Genomic DNA, 17182 nt, shown 5'->3' with positions numbered 1-17182 from the left:
AGAAGTGTTAGAGGTGCAGAAATCTGAAGTGGCGTTGGACAGAGGGGTTTTCTGACCAGGTTGTGGAGTGATTTTGCTATGACCGCAGACAGGACAGGTACCGCTGCATCAATTCAAAGTGACAGGAGACAACATTTGTCCAGTATGGTTACTAACTATTTTTCATCCCTTATCGATGTTCTACCTCAACTGTCATTCTCATTTGATTACTGGGCATCCAAATTAGACACCTGGCCAGAATTGGCAGAATATGCATTGCAGGAGCTTGCTTGCCCGGCAGCTAGTGTCCTATCAGAAAGAGTATTCAGTGCTACAGGTTCAATATTAACCGAAAAAAGGACTCATCTGGCTACCCAAAATGTTGATGATCTAACCTTCATTAAAATGAACCACAACTGGATTTCGAATTCTTTTGCCCCATCTTGCCCGGCCGACACCTAGCTTTCCTATGAAAAGGTATTGCCTGTGGACTACTCTGAATGACTTTACCAATCTCGTAATTTGCAGCAGCTGATTGTCCAGCATACGACATGTTTACACCTCCCTAAATGGCCAAACTCCCCACACGGGGCCGAGGTATCGCCACTTGGCGCAAGCACCCGTGAGAGTGCTGTTTGTCTGAAGAGGTGGGTGTGCCCGCTTTTGGTCGACGTCACTGCCACTGGGTCCCTCATAGTACAATAAAGTGTCTCTGGCGGTGGTGGTGCGCACCTAACGTCAGACACACTGTTGTAACATGAGGGGCCCTGGGCATGTACCGCCGGCCACAAGAGAGTTCCCCCACCCCCAGCTCAAACATTGCTCTACCACTTGCACAATTATCTCTCACAGTTCCACCAATGTTCAGTCTATGCGCTGACATCCGTAAATTCCTGCCACTGACAATACCATCGTGTTGACATGTATGATGGTACTTAACATAGTCAGGGGCAGTGTCCTATATTTACCCAAGTAAATACTTTGTGCCAAATTACTAGGTCTGAAACTACGCAGAGGAGCCCACCCCTGTACCTAATGATTGCACCCTTTTGTGTTTTCGTTTTGTTGTAATGCGAGACATTAACATGTAATTATTGTGTGGGACTACTAACTGGCAGACACTCATTACAATCGGCCACCGCTGACAACACCAATGGTGCCTGTGTAACCCTGCAAGAGAATTCAAAGTGCCTACAGCCCAATTATGTTAGGCCTTCGAAGCCTGTCTGTGGTCCGTCCTTCCACTAGTCCTCCACTGACCTGTCTACTGCTGCCCGTGTACCCCTGGAACCAATTTTAAAGTGCCTACAGCCCAATTATATTATGTTAGGCCTTCGAAGCCTGTCTGCGGTCCGTCCTTCCACTAGGCCTCCACTGACCTGTCTACTGGTGCCCGTGTTCCCCTGGAACCAATTTTAAAGTGCCTACAGCCCAATTTTATTATGTTAGGCCTTCGAAGCCTGTCTGCGGTCCCTCCTTCCACTAGGCCTCCACTGACCTGTCTACTGCTGCCCGTGTACCCCTGGAACCAATTTTAAAGTGCCTACAGCCCAATTATATTATGTTAGGCCTTCGAAGCCTGTCTGCGGTCCGTCCTTCCACTAGGACTCCACTGACCTGTCTACTGCTGCCCGTTTTCCCCTGGAACCAATTTTAAAGTGCCTACAGCCCAATTTTATTATGTTAGGCCTTCGAAGCCTGTCTGCGGTCCCTCCTTCCACTAGGCCTCCACTGACCTGTCTACTGCTGCCCGTGTACCCCTGGAACCAATTTTAAAGTGCCTACAGCCCAATTATATTATGTTAGGCCTTCGAAGCCTGTCTGCGGTCCGTCCTTCCACTAGTCCTCCACTGACCTGTCTACTGCTGCCCGTGTACCCCTGGAACCAATTTTAAAGTGCCTACAGCCCAATTATATTATGTTAGGCCTTCGAAGCCTGTCTGCGGTCCGTCCTTCCACTAGGCCTCCACTGACCTGTCTACTGCTGCCCGTGTTCCCCTGGAACCAATTTTAAAGTGCCTACAGCCCAATTTTATTATGTTAGGCCTTCGAAGCCTGTCTGCGGTCCGTCCTTTCACTAGGCCTCCACTGACCTGTCTACTGCTGCCCATGTACCCCTGGAACCAATTATAAAGTGCCTACAGCCCAATTTTATTATGTTAGGCCTTCGAAGCCTGTCTGCGGTCCGTCCTTCCACTAGGCCTCCACTGACCTGTCTACTGCTGCCCGTGTACCCCTGGAACCAATTTTAAAGTGCCTACAGCCCAATTATATTATGTTAGGCCTTCGAAGCCTGTCTGCGGTCCGTCCTTCCACTAGGCCTCCACTGACCTGTCTACTGGTGCCCGTGTTCCCCTGGAACCAATTTTAAAGTGCCTACAGCCCAATTATGTTAGGCCTTCGAAGCCTGTCTGCGGTCCGTCCTTCCACTAGGCCTCCACTGACCTGTCTACTGCTGCCCGTGTTCCCCTGGAACCAATTTTAAAGTGCTTACAGCCCAATTATATTATGTTAGGCCTTCGAAGCCTGTCTGCGGTCCCTCCTTCCAATAGTTCTCCACTGACCAGACCAATGCTGGCCGTGTACCCCTGGAATCCAGCTGAAAGTGCATGGAGCTTCCTTTTTTTCTTTGTTTTATATTTAGAAAGCCCAGATGAACTACGCTATACCACGGTTCAAGCTACCCAGTCGACATTTCTTTTGCGAGAAAAGCCATCCCAGCCCTCCACCGGCATGAAAAAGTCTGCATTGTCATAGCACTCAGGCAATCAAACAGTAGAAAGGTGCACCTGACAAGAGACGCATGGACCAGTAGGCATGTCCACAAAAAGTTACGTGTCCATTACGGCGCACTGGGTTAATGTGTTGAATGCATGGTCCACAGGGTACAGCCTACAAAGTCTGTCTGCAGTCCCTAATTCAAATTGTCCTCCGCTGACCACACCACTGCTGCCAGTGTACCCCTGGAACCAATTTTAAAGTGCCTGCAGCCTAATTTTGTTATGTTAGGCCTACTACGCCTGTCTGCGGTCCCTCCTTCCAATACTCCTCCACTGACCACACCACTGCTGCCCGTGGACCCCTGGAACCTATTTTTAATTGCATAGAGCATCCTTTTTTTAATAGTAGGCATACAAAGTCTGTCTGCGGTCCACTATTGAAATTGTCCTCCACTGACCAGAGCAATGCTGCCTGTGTACCCCTGTAACCTTTTTTAAACTGCATTGAGCCAAATGTTGTGTTTAAGGCCTACTACCTGTGTCTGTCTGCGCCACTCAATACAGCTGTCCTCCTTTGAAAAAAGCAGAGCGTCAATAGTCTTGTTTTCAGCCTCTAGGAATTTGAAAACTGCATTGGGGCTACTACTTTGGTAGGGCCTACTAACGGTGTCTGCCGCTCCAAGGTGTTCCCCAGGTTTCCTCGCCATTGCTTCGATCTTCTGACTCTCGTTCAGTAGTTGTTGAAAACAACACTGCATTCGGCCTACAAGTTGGGTCTGGGGTGTAGAGACGGTGTCTTCCGCTCCAAGGTGTTCTCCAGGTTTCCTCTCCATTGCTTCAATCTTAAAGCTCTTCTTAAGTAGTTGTTGAAAACAACACTGCATTCGGCCTACAAGTTGGGTCTGGGTTGTAGAGACGGTGTCTTCCGCTCCAAGGTGTTCTCCAGGTTTCCTCTCCATTGCTTCAATCTTAAAGCTCTTCTTAAGTAGTTGTTGAAAACAACACTGCATTCGGCCTACAAGTTGGGTCTCGGTTGTAGAGACGGTGTCTTCCGCTCCAAGGTGTTCTCCAGGTTTCCTCTCCTTTGCTTCAATCTTAAAGCTCTTGTTTAGTAGTTGTTGTAAACAACACTGCATTCGGCCTACAAGTTGGGTCTGGGGTGTAGAGACGGTGTCTTCCGCTCCAAGGTGTTCTCCAGGTTGCCTCTCCATTGCTTCAATCTTCTGGCTCTCGTTTAGTATTTGTTGAAAACAACACTGCATTCGGCCTACAAGTTGGGTCTGGGGTGTAGAGACGGTGTCTTCCACTCCAAGGTGTTCCCCAGGTTTCCTCTCCATTGCTTCGATCTTCTGGCTCTCGTTTAGTAGTTGTTGAAAACAACACTGCATTAGGCCTACTAGTTGGGTTGGGGCCTTCTATCTGTGTCTGCCGCTCCTTGCTGTTCTCCTACAGTGAACAAAGCTGTGCCGCCGGTTTACTACTGTTGCCAATTTTGAACTGCATTTAGAATACTTACTGATTTGGGCCTACTCTCTGTGTCAGCCTCTCATTCCAGCCTCTCATTCCAGTTGTCCTCCACTGAACAAAACAATGCCCCCTGGTTAGTCCTGTTACCAATTTTGAACTGCATTTAGCCCACTTTATTCTTTGGGCCCATATCTGTTTCCCCCTCATGCTGCCCATTGCCCAGCCAGTGATAGATGAGTCTGCTGGTACATTGACCCATAATACAACATTCCCCGTGCACGCTACACTGCAAGATTGTGACCCTGCTGAAAGTCAGGTCCCCCTTCCCGCATACCATACCACCTTACACGGGGACAAAGAGGAAGGTGCAGATGAAGGTGCAGGTTCCTTCATCAGGTGAAGGGAGGAATACTCGTTGGCGACGTCACTGGCACAGGGCCCCTCATAGTACGCAAAAGTGTTGCTGCCGGTGGGAGGCGCCCCCGCCGTGCAAACACACCGCTGTACTTTGAGGGGCCCTGTGCCAGTGCCAATGCCAACGAGTGGGCCCCCCCTGCTTGCTCAGGATCACAGCACTTGCAAAGTTGAAATACTTACCTCTCCCTGCTCCACTGCCGTGACGTGGTACAGATTTATCGGGCACACTAATTACTTGAACCGGCCCTACCCCCCACAAATTTAGCCAAATGACCCCCAATTTCAAATGCCTTCCAATTATTATAAGCTAAATTACGATTGACAAGCTTCAGTAGCAAGAATGGATGTTTTTGCCAATACAATGGGCTCTGTACATGTTTTCCTGGCCTCTACTCACTGCCGACTATGCTCCCCCATTGACTTGCATTGGGTTTCGTGTTTCGGTCGATCCCCGACTTTTCGCGATAATCGGCCGATTCCACTCGACTCGACTTTTGAGATAGTCGGGTTTCGCGAAACCCGGCTCGACTCTAAAAAGGTCAAGGTCGCTCAACTCTACTAGGGACCGTTCATGTCAGACTAATTTGATCAGTTTCTATGAAAGGCTAAGTTCCGGATTGGACCAAGGGAACCCAGTGGATGTAGTGTATATGGACTTTTCAAAAGCTTTTTATACGGTGCCACACAAAAGGTTGATACATAAAATGAGAATAATGGGGATAGGGGAAAATATGTGCAAGTGGGTTGAGAGCTGGCTCAGGGATAGGAAACAAAGGGTGGTTATTAATGGAGCACACTCGGACTGGGTAGCGGTTAGCAGTGGGGTACCACAGGGGTCAGTATTGGGCCCTCTTCTTTTTAACATATTTATTAATGACCTTGTAGGGGGCATTCAGAGTAGAATTTCAATATTTGCAGATGACACTAAACTCTGCAGGGTAATTAATACAGAGGAGGACAATTTTATATTACAGGATGATTTATGTAAATTAGAAGCTTGGGCTGATAAATGGCAAATGAGCTTTAATGGGGATAAATGTAAGGTCATGCACTTTGGTAGAAGTAATAAGATGTATAATTATGTGCTTAATTCTAAAACTCTGGGCAAAACCGTCAATGAAAAAGACCTGGATGTATGGGTGGATGACAAACTCATATTCAGTGGCCAGTGTCAGGCAGCTGCTACAAAGGCAAATAAAATAATGGGATGCATTAAAAGAGGCATAGATGCTCATGAGGAGAACATAATTTTACCTCTATACAAGTCACTAGTTCGACCACACTTAGAATACTGTGCACAGTTCTGGTCTCCGGTGTATAAGAAAGACATAGCTGAACTAGAGCGGGTGCAGAGAAGAGCGACCAAGGTTATTAGAGGACTGGGGGGTCTGCAATACCAAGATAGGTTATTACACTTGGGACTATTTAGTTTGGAAAAACGAAGACTAAGGGGTGATCTTATTTTAATGTATAAATATATGAGGGGACAGTACACCTTTCTGATGATCTTTTTAATCATAGACCTGAAACAGGGACAAGGGGGCATCCTCTGCGTTTGGAGGAAAAAAGGTTTAAGCATAATAACAGACGCGGATTCTTTACTGTAAGAGCAGTGAGACTATGGAACTCTCTGCCGTATGATGTTGTAATGAGTGATTCATTACTTAAATTTAAGAGGAGACTGGATACCTTTCTGGAAAAGTATAATGTTACAGGGTATATACACTAGATTCCTTGATCGGGCGTTGATCCAGGGAACTAGTCTGATTGCCGTATGTGGAGTCGGGAAGGAATTTTTTTCCCCAATGTGGACCTTACTCTTTGCCACATGGGTTTTTTTTGCCTTCCTCTGGATCAACATGTTAGCGCATGTTTGGTTAGGCTATGGGTTGAACTAGATGGACTTATAGTCTTCCTTCAACCTTAATAACTATGTAACTATGTAACTATTGTTATGTTAGGGTGAGGAACTCATGAATGCAGTCTGACATATGTGAAAGACAGTAATACAGTGGTGCTCAGCAAACAAGTCCGAATGGGAAAAGGCACAGCAGCATTTGAAAAAAGAAAATTAGCGGCACTCACCATTATAGGTAAAAGAGGTTTCTTCTTCATTAAAATCCTTTAAAACATCCCTGTAGCAGAGGGATTGAGAAGAGGAGGAGAACAGCGGGTGCAATGAGGCAGACAATGGCCATTTTGCACCAGAGTGTGCTTCAAAAGAGTCAGACCAAATTTCAAAGCATTCTTACTTTGTGGCATTTTCCCCACACCTGACTACTGAATATTAACAATAATGAAGTTCAAAGAAACTAATAACTGCATTGCCTCTTGTAAATTATGTACACATATCATCTTTGTTCATTGCACCGTGTACCACCTACGGCTGGTTTTACATGTCCTGATATTTCCGGTACTGTGCTGCATCAGTACCACATGGATGGGCACCAGGGAAGAAGTTCTACAGTAATGCTGTTTCCCGGCGCTGGGTGCTGAGGGCACTCTCATCATTCTCCTCCGCTCTTCCGGCAAACAGCTCGAGCAGGGGAGAATTATGAGAGTTGTATTGAAGAGATAACAATGACAGCAGGCGGTGGCTGATGGGACAATTACTCCCATCAGCTACACCTGCTGCTGCCAATAACACAGCACAACTGGCTGATGGGAGGATTCCTCACCCACTGCCTGACTGTAAATAAATGAATAAAAAAAAACGGTTTGGGCTCCCCTCTATTTTCTATAACATGCCAGGCAAAGCTGACAGCAGAGGGCTGCAACCCTCAGCTGTCAGCTTCAGCAAGGCTAGTTATCAAGAATAGAGGGGGCCCATGCTGTTTTTTAAATTATTTAAATAAATAATTAAAAAAAGCAGCATGGGGTCCCCTCATTTTTGACAACCAGCCTCGCTAAAACTGACAGCTGGGGGTTGGTATCTCTGGTTGGTAAGGGGCCATTGATATAGCCCCCCAGACTAAAAATAGCAGCCTGCAGCTGCCCAGAAAAGGCACGTCTATTAGATGTTACAATTCTGGCACTTTGCCCTGCTCTTCCCTATTGCCCTGTAGTGGTGGCAAATGGGGTTCATATTTGTGGGGTTGATGTCACCTTTGTATTGTCAGGTGACATCAAGCCCACAGCTTAGTAATGGAGAGGCGTCTAAGACATCTATCCATTACTAATCCTATAGCTATATGTAAGTAAAGACACAGCCAGAATAAAGTCTTTTATTAGAAATAAAACAAAACACAGTTATCCATTTTTATTTAAAAATAACAAACACAGTTATACTCACTTAACACCTAATTCCACAAAAGCCCTCGTCTTCTGTAATAAAACTGAAATAAAAAACAGCAATCGTCTGCATCGTTCTGTCCCACTGTAATCCATGTCTGGTGGATAAATAGTTTTCAACCTGGACTGTGCCAAGATGCAACCGTCCAGGTTGAGAACCATGGTGGCTCAGTGGTTAGCAATGCAGCCTTGCAGCGCTGGAGTCCTGGGTTCAAGTCCCACCAAGGACAACATCTGCAAGGAGTTTTCTATGTTCTCCCCGTGTTTGCATGGGTTTCCTCCGGGTTCTCCAGTTTCCTCCCACATTCCAAAGACATACTGATAGGGAATTTAGATTGTGAGCCCCATTGGGGACAGCGATGATAATGTGTGCAAATTGTAAAGGGCTGCGGAATATGTTAGCGCTATATAAAAATAAAGATTATTATTACTGGTGAATGAGCTTCTGCGAGTGCAGCATCATTGACCAGTGGTGACATCATCATGGTTACCGCCGGTCAGTGATGCTGCGTTCCCTGGAGGGCTAAACTGCGGTCACCTCAGCACCGTAGGAAAAAGTAAGTCATGAGGTCACGGCAGTTCAAGCTCAGTGATGTCACAGCAGATTACCGGTTTTTTTTTATTATTTGTTTATAGCGCAGGTGGTGGCTGATGAATACTCTCAACAGCCACTCCTGCTCTCACTGTTATTAGCAGCAGCAGGTGTAGGCTGATGGGAGTAATAGTCCCATCAGCTGCCACCTGCTGTCATTGTTATCACTTGAATATAACTCTCATCATTCTCCCCTGCTCGTGCTGATCACCGGCAGAGCAGAATGATGAGTGCCGCTTCAGCACTTGGCACCGGGGAACAGCACTTTCTGTGGCGCTTTTTACCTGGCGCCTGGGCATGTCACACGGATGACATCCTTGTGTGCTCGTGTGTGAGATGTTTTGTGGCCCATGCTGACAGTAAAAAACAGACATGTCAGCAAGCATGTTTTGCCCACGGACACACGGTCCATGGAAACACACTGACGTGTACAGATCCATTCACTTGAATGATTCAAGTGAATGGATATGGTTCTAGGTGTGTCATTGTATTCGGTACGGGTGAAAACTGTCACCACACTTACTAGAGACACGGACTTGTGAAAGAGGCCTAAAGCAGTGGGTAATGATTCACTACACTATGAGGTTTTGGAATGCACATTACATATAGTGTTCTAGGGTTTTTTTGGCAGCACAGAGGCATGTGCCCATTACTCTCCATTGTGGTTATAAGTATGAGAGTAACTGAACATGACCACCTTTCTGCTGCAAAAAGCAAAGCACAGAACCTAATTTTCTGAAATAAATGGTGCATTAGATATATGCAGAATGTGCAGCTGGATAGCAAGGTGCATGCACAGAGCTGTTTGTGGTATACAATGTAAGGCACACAGATAATAAGCAGGCTAGTGGCCAAAGTTTGAACACCTAAGGCCGGCTTCACACTCAACGTATGAAAATACGGTCCGTATATTACAGCCGTAATACGCTGAAAAGTCCCGAAAATAGTGGTCCGTAGCTCCTCCGTTGGCAGGGTGTTTCAGCGTTTTTTGCGCATGGCATCCTCCGTATGTAATCCGTATGTCATCCGTACTGCGTGTTTTTATCGCAGGCTTGCAAAACCGACATACGGCTATACAAGGGATCCATGTGTAAAAAAAAAAAAAAAAAACATATATACTGTCTATATATATATATATATATATATCATATGTATGTACAGTGCCTACAAGTAGTAGTCAACCCCCTGCAGATTTAGCAGGTTTAACGAGATGCAAATAAGTTAGAGCCTTCAAACTTCAAACAAGAGCAGGATTTATTAACAGATGCATAAATCTTACAAACCAAAAAGTTTTGTTGCTCAGTTAAATTTTTATAAATTTTAAACATAAAAGTGTGGGTCAATTATTATTCAACCCCTAGGTTTAATATTTTGTGGAATAACCTTTGTTTGCAATTACAGATAATAATTGTTTTTTATAAGACCTGATCAGGCCGCCACAGGTCTCTGGAGTTATCTTGGCCCACTCCTCCATGCAGATCTTCTCCAAGTTATCTAGGTTCTTTGGGTGTCTCATGTGGACTTTAATCTTGAGCTCCTTCCACAAGTTTTCAATTGGGTTAAGGTCAGGAGACTGACTAAGCCACTGCAACACCATGATCTTTTGCCTCTTGAACCAGGCCTTGGTTTTCTTGGCTGTGTGCTTTGGGTCGTTGTCTTGTTGGAAGATGAAATGACGACCCATATTAAGATCCTTGATGGAGGAGCGGAGGTTCTTGGCCAAAATCTCCAGGTAGGCCGTGCTATCCATCTTCCCATGGATGCGGACCAGATGGCCAGGCCCCTTGGCTGAGAAACAGCCCCACAGCATGATGCTGCCACCACCATGCTTGACTGTAGGGATGGTATTCTTGGGGTCGTATGCAGTGCCATCCAGTCTCCAAACGTCATGTGTGTGGTTGGCACCAAAGATCTCGATCTTGGTCTCATCAGACCAGAGAACCTTGAACCAGTCAGCCTCAGAGTCCTCCAAGTGATCATGAGCAAACTGTAGACGAGCCTTGACATAACGCTTTGAAAGTAAAGGTACCTTACGGGCTCATCTGGAACGGAGACCATTGCGGTGGAGTACGTTACCTATGGTATTGACTGAAACCAATGTCCCCACTGCCATGAGATCTTCCTGGAGCTCCTTCCTTGTTGTCCTTGGGTTAGCCTTGACTCTTCGGACAAGCCTGGCCTCGGCACGGGAGGAAACTTTCAAAGGCTGTCCAGGCCGTGGAAGGCTAACAGTAGTTCCATAAGCCTTCCACTTCCGGATGATGCTCTCAACAGTGGAGACAGGTAGGCCCAACTCCTTGGAAAGGGTTTTGTACCCCTTGCCAGCCTTGTGACCCTCCACGATCTTGTCTCTGATGGCCTTGGAATGCTCCTTTGTCTTTCCCATGTTGACCATGTATGAGTGCTGTTCACAAGTTTGGGGAGGGCCTTAAATAGTCAGAAAAGGCTGGAAAAAGAGATAATTATTCCAAACATGTGAAGCTCATTGTTCTTTGTGCCTGAACTACTTCTTAATACTATAGGGGAACCAAACAGAATTCTGGTGGGTTGAGGGGTTGAATAATAAATGACCCTCTGAAAAGACTTTTCACAATTAAAAAAAAAAATAAACAAAGAAATAACATTCTTTTTTGCTGCAGTGCATTTCACACTTCCAGGCTGATCTACAGTCCCAATGTCACAATGCCAAGTTAATTCCAAATGTGTAAACCTGCTAAATATGCAGGAGGTTGAATACTACTTGTAGGCACTGTATATATATTAATATTTCATCCAGCGCGATATAGCAGAAAGCCGGTAATTCAATTACCGGCTTTTGCTTTCTCCTTCCAAAAACCCGACATGATATGAGACATGGTTTACATACAGTAAACCATCTCATATCTCCATTTTTTTTGCATATTCCACACTACTAATGTTAGTAGTGTGTCTATGCAAAATTTGGCCGTTCTAGCTAGTAAATTAAAGGGTTAAATGGCGGAAAAAATTGGCGTGGGCTCCCGCACAATTTTCTCCGCCAGAGTGGTAAAGCCAGTGACTGAGGGCAGATAATAATATAATAATAATAATTTTTATTTATATAGCGCCAAGATATTCCGCAGCGCTTTACAAATTATAGAGGGGACTTGTACAGACAATAGACATTACAGCATAACAGAAATACAGTTCAAAACAGATACCAGGAGGAATGAGGGCCCTGCTCGCAAGCTTACAAACTATGAGGAAAAGGGGAGACACAAGAGGTGGATGGTAACAATTGCTTTAGTTATTCGGACCGGCCATAGTGTAAGGCTCGGGTGTTCATGTAAAGCTGCATGAACCAGTTAACTGCCTAAGTATGTAGCATTACAGACACAGAGGGCTATTAATTGCATAAAGTGAATGAGAACATGATGCGAGGAACCTGTTTTTTTTTTTTTTTTTTTCTTTATATATAAATAGGCCACACAGGGATCGTTAGGTTAATGCATTGAGGCGGTAGGCCAGTCTGAACAAGTGAGTTTTTAGGGTATGCTTAAAACTGTGGGGATTGGGGATTAATCATATATATTAATAGCCTGGAGAGGGTCCATGGTTATTGGCCCCCCCCCCATGGCTAAAAAAACCTGCCCCCAGCCACCCCAGAAAAGGCACATCTGGAAGATGCGTCTATTCTGGCACTTGGCCACTCTCTTCCCATTCCCGTGTAGCGGTGGGATATGGGGTAATGAAGGGTTAATGCCGCCTTGCTATTGTAAGGTGACATTAAGCCAAATTAATAATGGAGAGGCGTCAATTATGACACCTATCCATTATTAATCCAATACTAGTAAAGGGTTATAAAAATACACAAACACATTATTAAAAATTATTTTAATGAAATGAAAACAAAGGTTGTTTTAATATTTTATTGAACGCCCAATCCAATGACTGAAGACCCTCGTTCTGTAACAAAAAAAACATAATAAACCAACAATATCCTTACCTTCCGCAGATCTGTAAAGTCCAACGATGTAAATCCATCTGAAGGGGTTAAAATATTTTGCAGCCACGAGCTTTGCTAATGCAATGTTGCTCATGTCTGCAAAACCCCGGAGAATGTAGGTAAAGTAGGTCATTGACCTGTATTTACCTGCATTTGCGGTGAGGCGCCCTCTGCTGGCTGTTCCTAGATCGTGGGAACTTTCCTAGAAAGCTCCCTGGCTCGAAAACATAAGAGGCGCCCTCTGCTGGTTGTCCTCATATGAACTCGAGCCAGGGAGCTTTCTAGGAAAGTTTCCACGATCTAGGAACAGCCAGCAGAGGGCGCCTCACCGCATATGCAGGTAAATATAGGTCAATGACCTACTTTACCTACATTCTCCGGGGTTTTGCAGACATGAGCAGCTGCATTAGCAAAGCTCGTGGCTGCAAAATATTTTAACCCCTTCAGATGGATTTACATCGTTGGACTTTACAGATCTGCGGAAGGTAAGGATATTGTTGGTTTATTATGTTTTTTTTGTTACAGAACGAGGGTCTTCAGTGATTGGAATGGGCGTTCAATAAAATATTAAAACAACCTTTGTTTTTATTTCATTAAAATAATTTTTAATAATGTGTTTGTGTATTTTTTTAACCCTTTACTAGTTTAGGATTAATAATGGATAGGTGTCATAATTGACGCCTCTCCATTATTAATCTGGCTTAATGTCACCTTACAATAGCAAGGTGACATTAACCCTTCATTACCCCATATCCCACCGCTACACGGGAATGGGAAGAGAATGGCCAAGTGCCAGAATGGGCGCATCTTCCAGATGTGCCTTTTCTGGGGTGGCTGGGGGCAGATGTTTTTAGCCGGGGGGGGGGCAATAACCATGGACCCTCTCCAGGCTATTAATATCTGCCCTCAGTCACTGGCTTTACCACTCTGGCGGATAAAATTGTGCGGGAGCCCATGCCAATTTTTTCCGCCATTTAACCCCTTAATTTACTAGCTAGAACGGCCAAATTTTGCATAGACACACTACTAACATTAGTAATGTGGAATATGCAAAAAAATGGGGATATGAGATGGTTTACTGTATGTAAACCAGGTCTCATATCATGTCGGGTTTAGGAAGGAGATAGGAAAAGCCGGTAATTGAATTACCGGCTTTAAAGCTGTCTAGCGCTGGAAGAAATATTAATATATATATATATATATATATATATATGTGTCTCACTGACATATATATATATATATATATATATATATACCTATTCTATGTGTACACATTTATTCTACCTATTCTACTGTAAGCTGTCAGTGTGATTTTACTGTACACCGCACTGAATTGCCGGCTTTTCTCGCTAACACCGCTGCGTATTTCTCACAAGTCACACTGCTGGTCCGTGTGTGATCCGTATTTTTGGGGCTTCCATAGACTTTCATTGACGTTTTATTTGCGCAATACGGTGACAAACGCAGCATGCTGCGATTTTCTACGGCCGTAGAAAGCCGTATAATACTGATCAGTTTAATACGGCAGATAGCAGCAGGGGCATAGAGAATAATTGTGCCGTATGTTTTGCGAGTTTTACGGATGTAGTTTCTGCGCTCTTACGTCCGTAAAACTCGCAAGTGTGAAGCCGGCCTAAGAGTATTGAGCTTTCTCCGGGTTGCCAGTCACCTTCCACTGACCTTGAATATTCACAACAAAGTTTTACACCTATTTTGTATTAATCTAATTCACTTGATCACATATGCAACATCTTCTTTTGTAGCTTGCAAATCGTGGCATGAATATTGTGATGATCAGCCGGACCTTTGAAAAAATGCAGAAGATTGCGATGGAAATCGGTATTTCTTTCACTCATTTTGTACTTGAATAACATCTAACACAATGAAGCTGTGTTTAATTCTGTACTGGAGCTTAGGCTACTTTCACACTAGCGTCGGATTCGGCCTGTCGCATTGCGTCGGGCCGAGATTCCGACGCTAGCGTTTGTCGTGCCGCACAACGGGTGCAGCGGATGCATTTCTCCGGTGCATCCGCTGCCCCATTGTGAGGTGCGGGGAGGTGGGGGCGGAGTTCCGGACGCGCATTTAACGTTTTTTGCTCCCGGCGGTCCGCCACAACACGGTGCAACCGTCGCAAGATGGTTGCGACATGTGTCAATATGTCGCAATGCGTCGGTAATGTAACTCTATGGGGCAAAAACGCATCCTGCAAACAACTTTGCAGGATGCGTTTTTTCCCCGAAACGACACATTGCGACATATTAAAAAAAACGCCAGTGTGAAAGTAGCCTTATGCACATATCACACCCCCTAAGGGTGACTCTATTTAGCCTTCAGTTACCATTTGAACTGTCCTGTAGTTATAGGGGCCCTTGTCTATCCTGCACAGTGCCGTCTTTCTCAGCTGTGCCAGCATAAGTGTGCTGTGTCTAATATGGATTTTCTATTGTGAGAGATGATATCAGAGAGAATAAAGGGGTGAAGCCTCTTTCATTAAATTCGTGAAATTCAGACCAGGACGTGCAGGAGGAGGCTGTATATAGAGGGGACAAAAAAGAGATATACTGTACATCAGGTTATATATAGGGGGAACAGGAATTAGAGATATATTGAGGTACGGGCTGTATATAGAGGGGATAGAAAGGAAAAAAACAGCTCTGGAAAAAAATTAAGAGACCACTGCAAAATGTTCTCTCTTTTTAGGTATATTTTTGAGTAAAATGTAAATTGTTCTTTTATTATATAAACTTCTGACATGTCTCAAAATTTCCAAGCAATAAATTTTGTATTTTTTTTCTGAAAAAGAAAAAATGGTCAAAATTAAATAAAACAAAACAGTGGCTTTAGACCTCAAATAATCCAAAGAAAACAAGTTCATAATCATTTAGAAACAACAACACTAATGTTTTAACTCAGGAAGAGTTCAGAAATCAATATTTTGTGGAATAACCATGATTTTTATTCACAACGTTCATGCGTCTTGGCATGCTTTCCACCAGTCTTTCACACTGCTTTTGGCACAAAGATTTAAGCAGTTCTACTTTGTTTGATGGCTTGTGACTATCCATCGTCCTCTTGATTACATTCCAGAGGTTTTCAACGGGGTTCAGGTCTGGAAATTGGGCTGCACATGATGTTGTGGTCTCTTAATTTTTGCCAGAGCTGTATATTGTAGGATGTGCTGTGATATAGGGGACAGAAAGGGGAGATAAACTGCAAAATGGGCTGTTTACAGATGACTGAGATGAGAAATATACTGAAGTATGGGGCTCTTTGTACAGGTCTGAGATTCATTGAACTATTTTTGTTACCTGCTGCTAAGATTTCATTGATCTGAAACTGCAAGTGCCACTCTATTGATCCTTATGTAAGAAGATTATCTTCTGCTATATTGCCGTTCTAGTGATACATACAGTATGTCAGAAGGTCATCTTCAGTTATATGCGTCAACAGAGCATCATTTCCAGTTTTACATCACTGATATTTCTGCAGCAAGCAACAAACACAACTCTGTGCTGCCAATGTAGATGAGTGTAGGACAATTGCCTCCTGGTAGATCCATTAATTATGTAAAACCACATAGGCAACTATACTAATGTAGAGTGGAGCTAGTCAGGAGTAGAGACGAGCTAATTTGATTGGGTCCTTGCTTATTCAGCAAGTTTACCGAATAAGCTGTAGAGGGAACCCAGATACATGGAGCGCGCTGGCTGATCAGCTGTTCGGCTCCGCAGTTGAATGTGTCGTGGCTGTGTCACAGTCCCAACACATACAGGGAGAGCCTGTTTGTTGGGCTCTCCATGCATGTGTTAGGACTGTCACACAGCCACGACACATGCAGCCGCAGAGCCATACAGCTGATCAGCCGACACGCTCCATGTATCCGGGTTCCCGCTGTAGCTTATTCAGTAAACATTATAGGTGGCTGAATAAGCAGGGACCCGATCAAATTCGCTCATCTCTAGTCAGGAGCACACAAGAGAGGGGGAAGGGATCTTCAGCACTGAGGAGAAACAAGTGCTGCTGGGAAATGTAGTTTTAGCAGATGTAAGAGAAACACCCAAATTTCCAAGTTAAACAATTACTAATATTTAATACTTTTGCCAACATATGCAAACTATTGAATCTGTCCGTAGATAGAATTTTTTCACTATTGCTGTGTCATTGAATCTACATGGTACTAGCAGGCAATTAAATTACATAATTGGCTATGGTAAATGGCAATATGGTTTTTGGCAAGAAAACCTTCTTAAATCTATTGGTCTGCTTTAATATTTTTTGTAAATGTACATGCTGACTACTCCAGTGTGTGATTGTCTATTAATGGCTAGGTAATGTAGTGTGAGCCACTATGTGTCCCCCTCAGGATGCGCACGGAGGTGTATTGAGGCCGTGAGAGTGCATTGCAGTCACAGGCATAGCTGTGATTGCAATGCAGAATAAGAGTGAATGTCGGTCTTGGGCAAACTATTTGTCCAAGGCAGATTTAAGAAAACCATCTCTGGGCTTTTATTTTTGAAACAAACTACAGGATGGTAGTGGTGCTGTCCATTTCCTTTCTGACTAGGCTTTCCTCGTGGCATATGGCCACAGGTTCCTTGTAAAATAACCCTGAAGCAGAGGGTTGGGTGTGTCAGTTTGGGTTTGCAAGTATGAAGAGCAGAAGGCTCTGCAGAGCTCCACCTGTGTGAGGCAACACAGGCAAACACAACCAAAAAGCTTGGCACCAACAGCATACACAGCAGTGCAGTC

The 17182-nt window shown here is 44.5% G+C and overlaps 1 protein-coding gene across 2 annotated transcripts in view; it reads left to right on the top strand.

The window, feature by feature from the left end:
- The window catches only part of HSD17B3 (hydroxysteroid 17-beta dehydrogenase 3), a 160938-nt gene that overhangs the window by 27636 nt on the left and 116120 nt on the right, over positions 1-17182 (top strand). For both annotated transcript variants that reach the window (XM_069745461.1, XM_069745460.1), the window contains exon 3: positions 14194-14269. In XM_069745461.1, coding sequence (XP_069601562.1) covers positions 14194-14269 — 76 coding nt within the window. The remainder of the gene's footprint in view (positions 1-14193; positions 14270-17182) is intronic.

This window comes from Ranitomeya imitator, chromosome 1 (assembly GCF_032444005.1).
Source record: "Ranitomeya imitator isolate aRanImi1 chromosome 1, aRanImi1.pri, whole genome shotgun sequence".
NCBI lineage: Eukaryota > Metazoa > Chordata > Amphibia > Anura > Dendrobatidae > Ranitomeya > Ranitomeya imitator.
The sequence above is the reverse complement of the archived record's forward strand: the minus strand, read 5'-3'. Positions and strand labels throughout refer to the sequence as shown.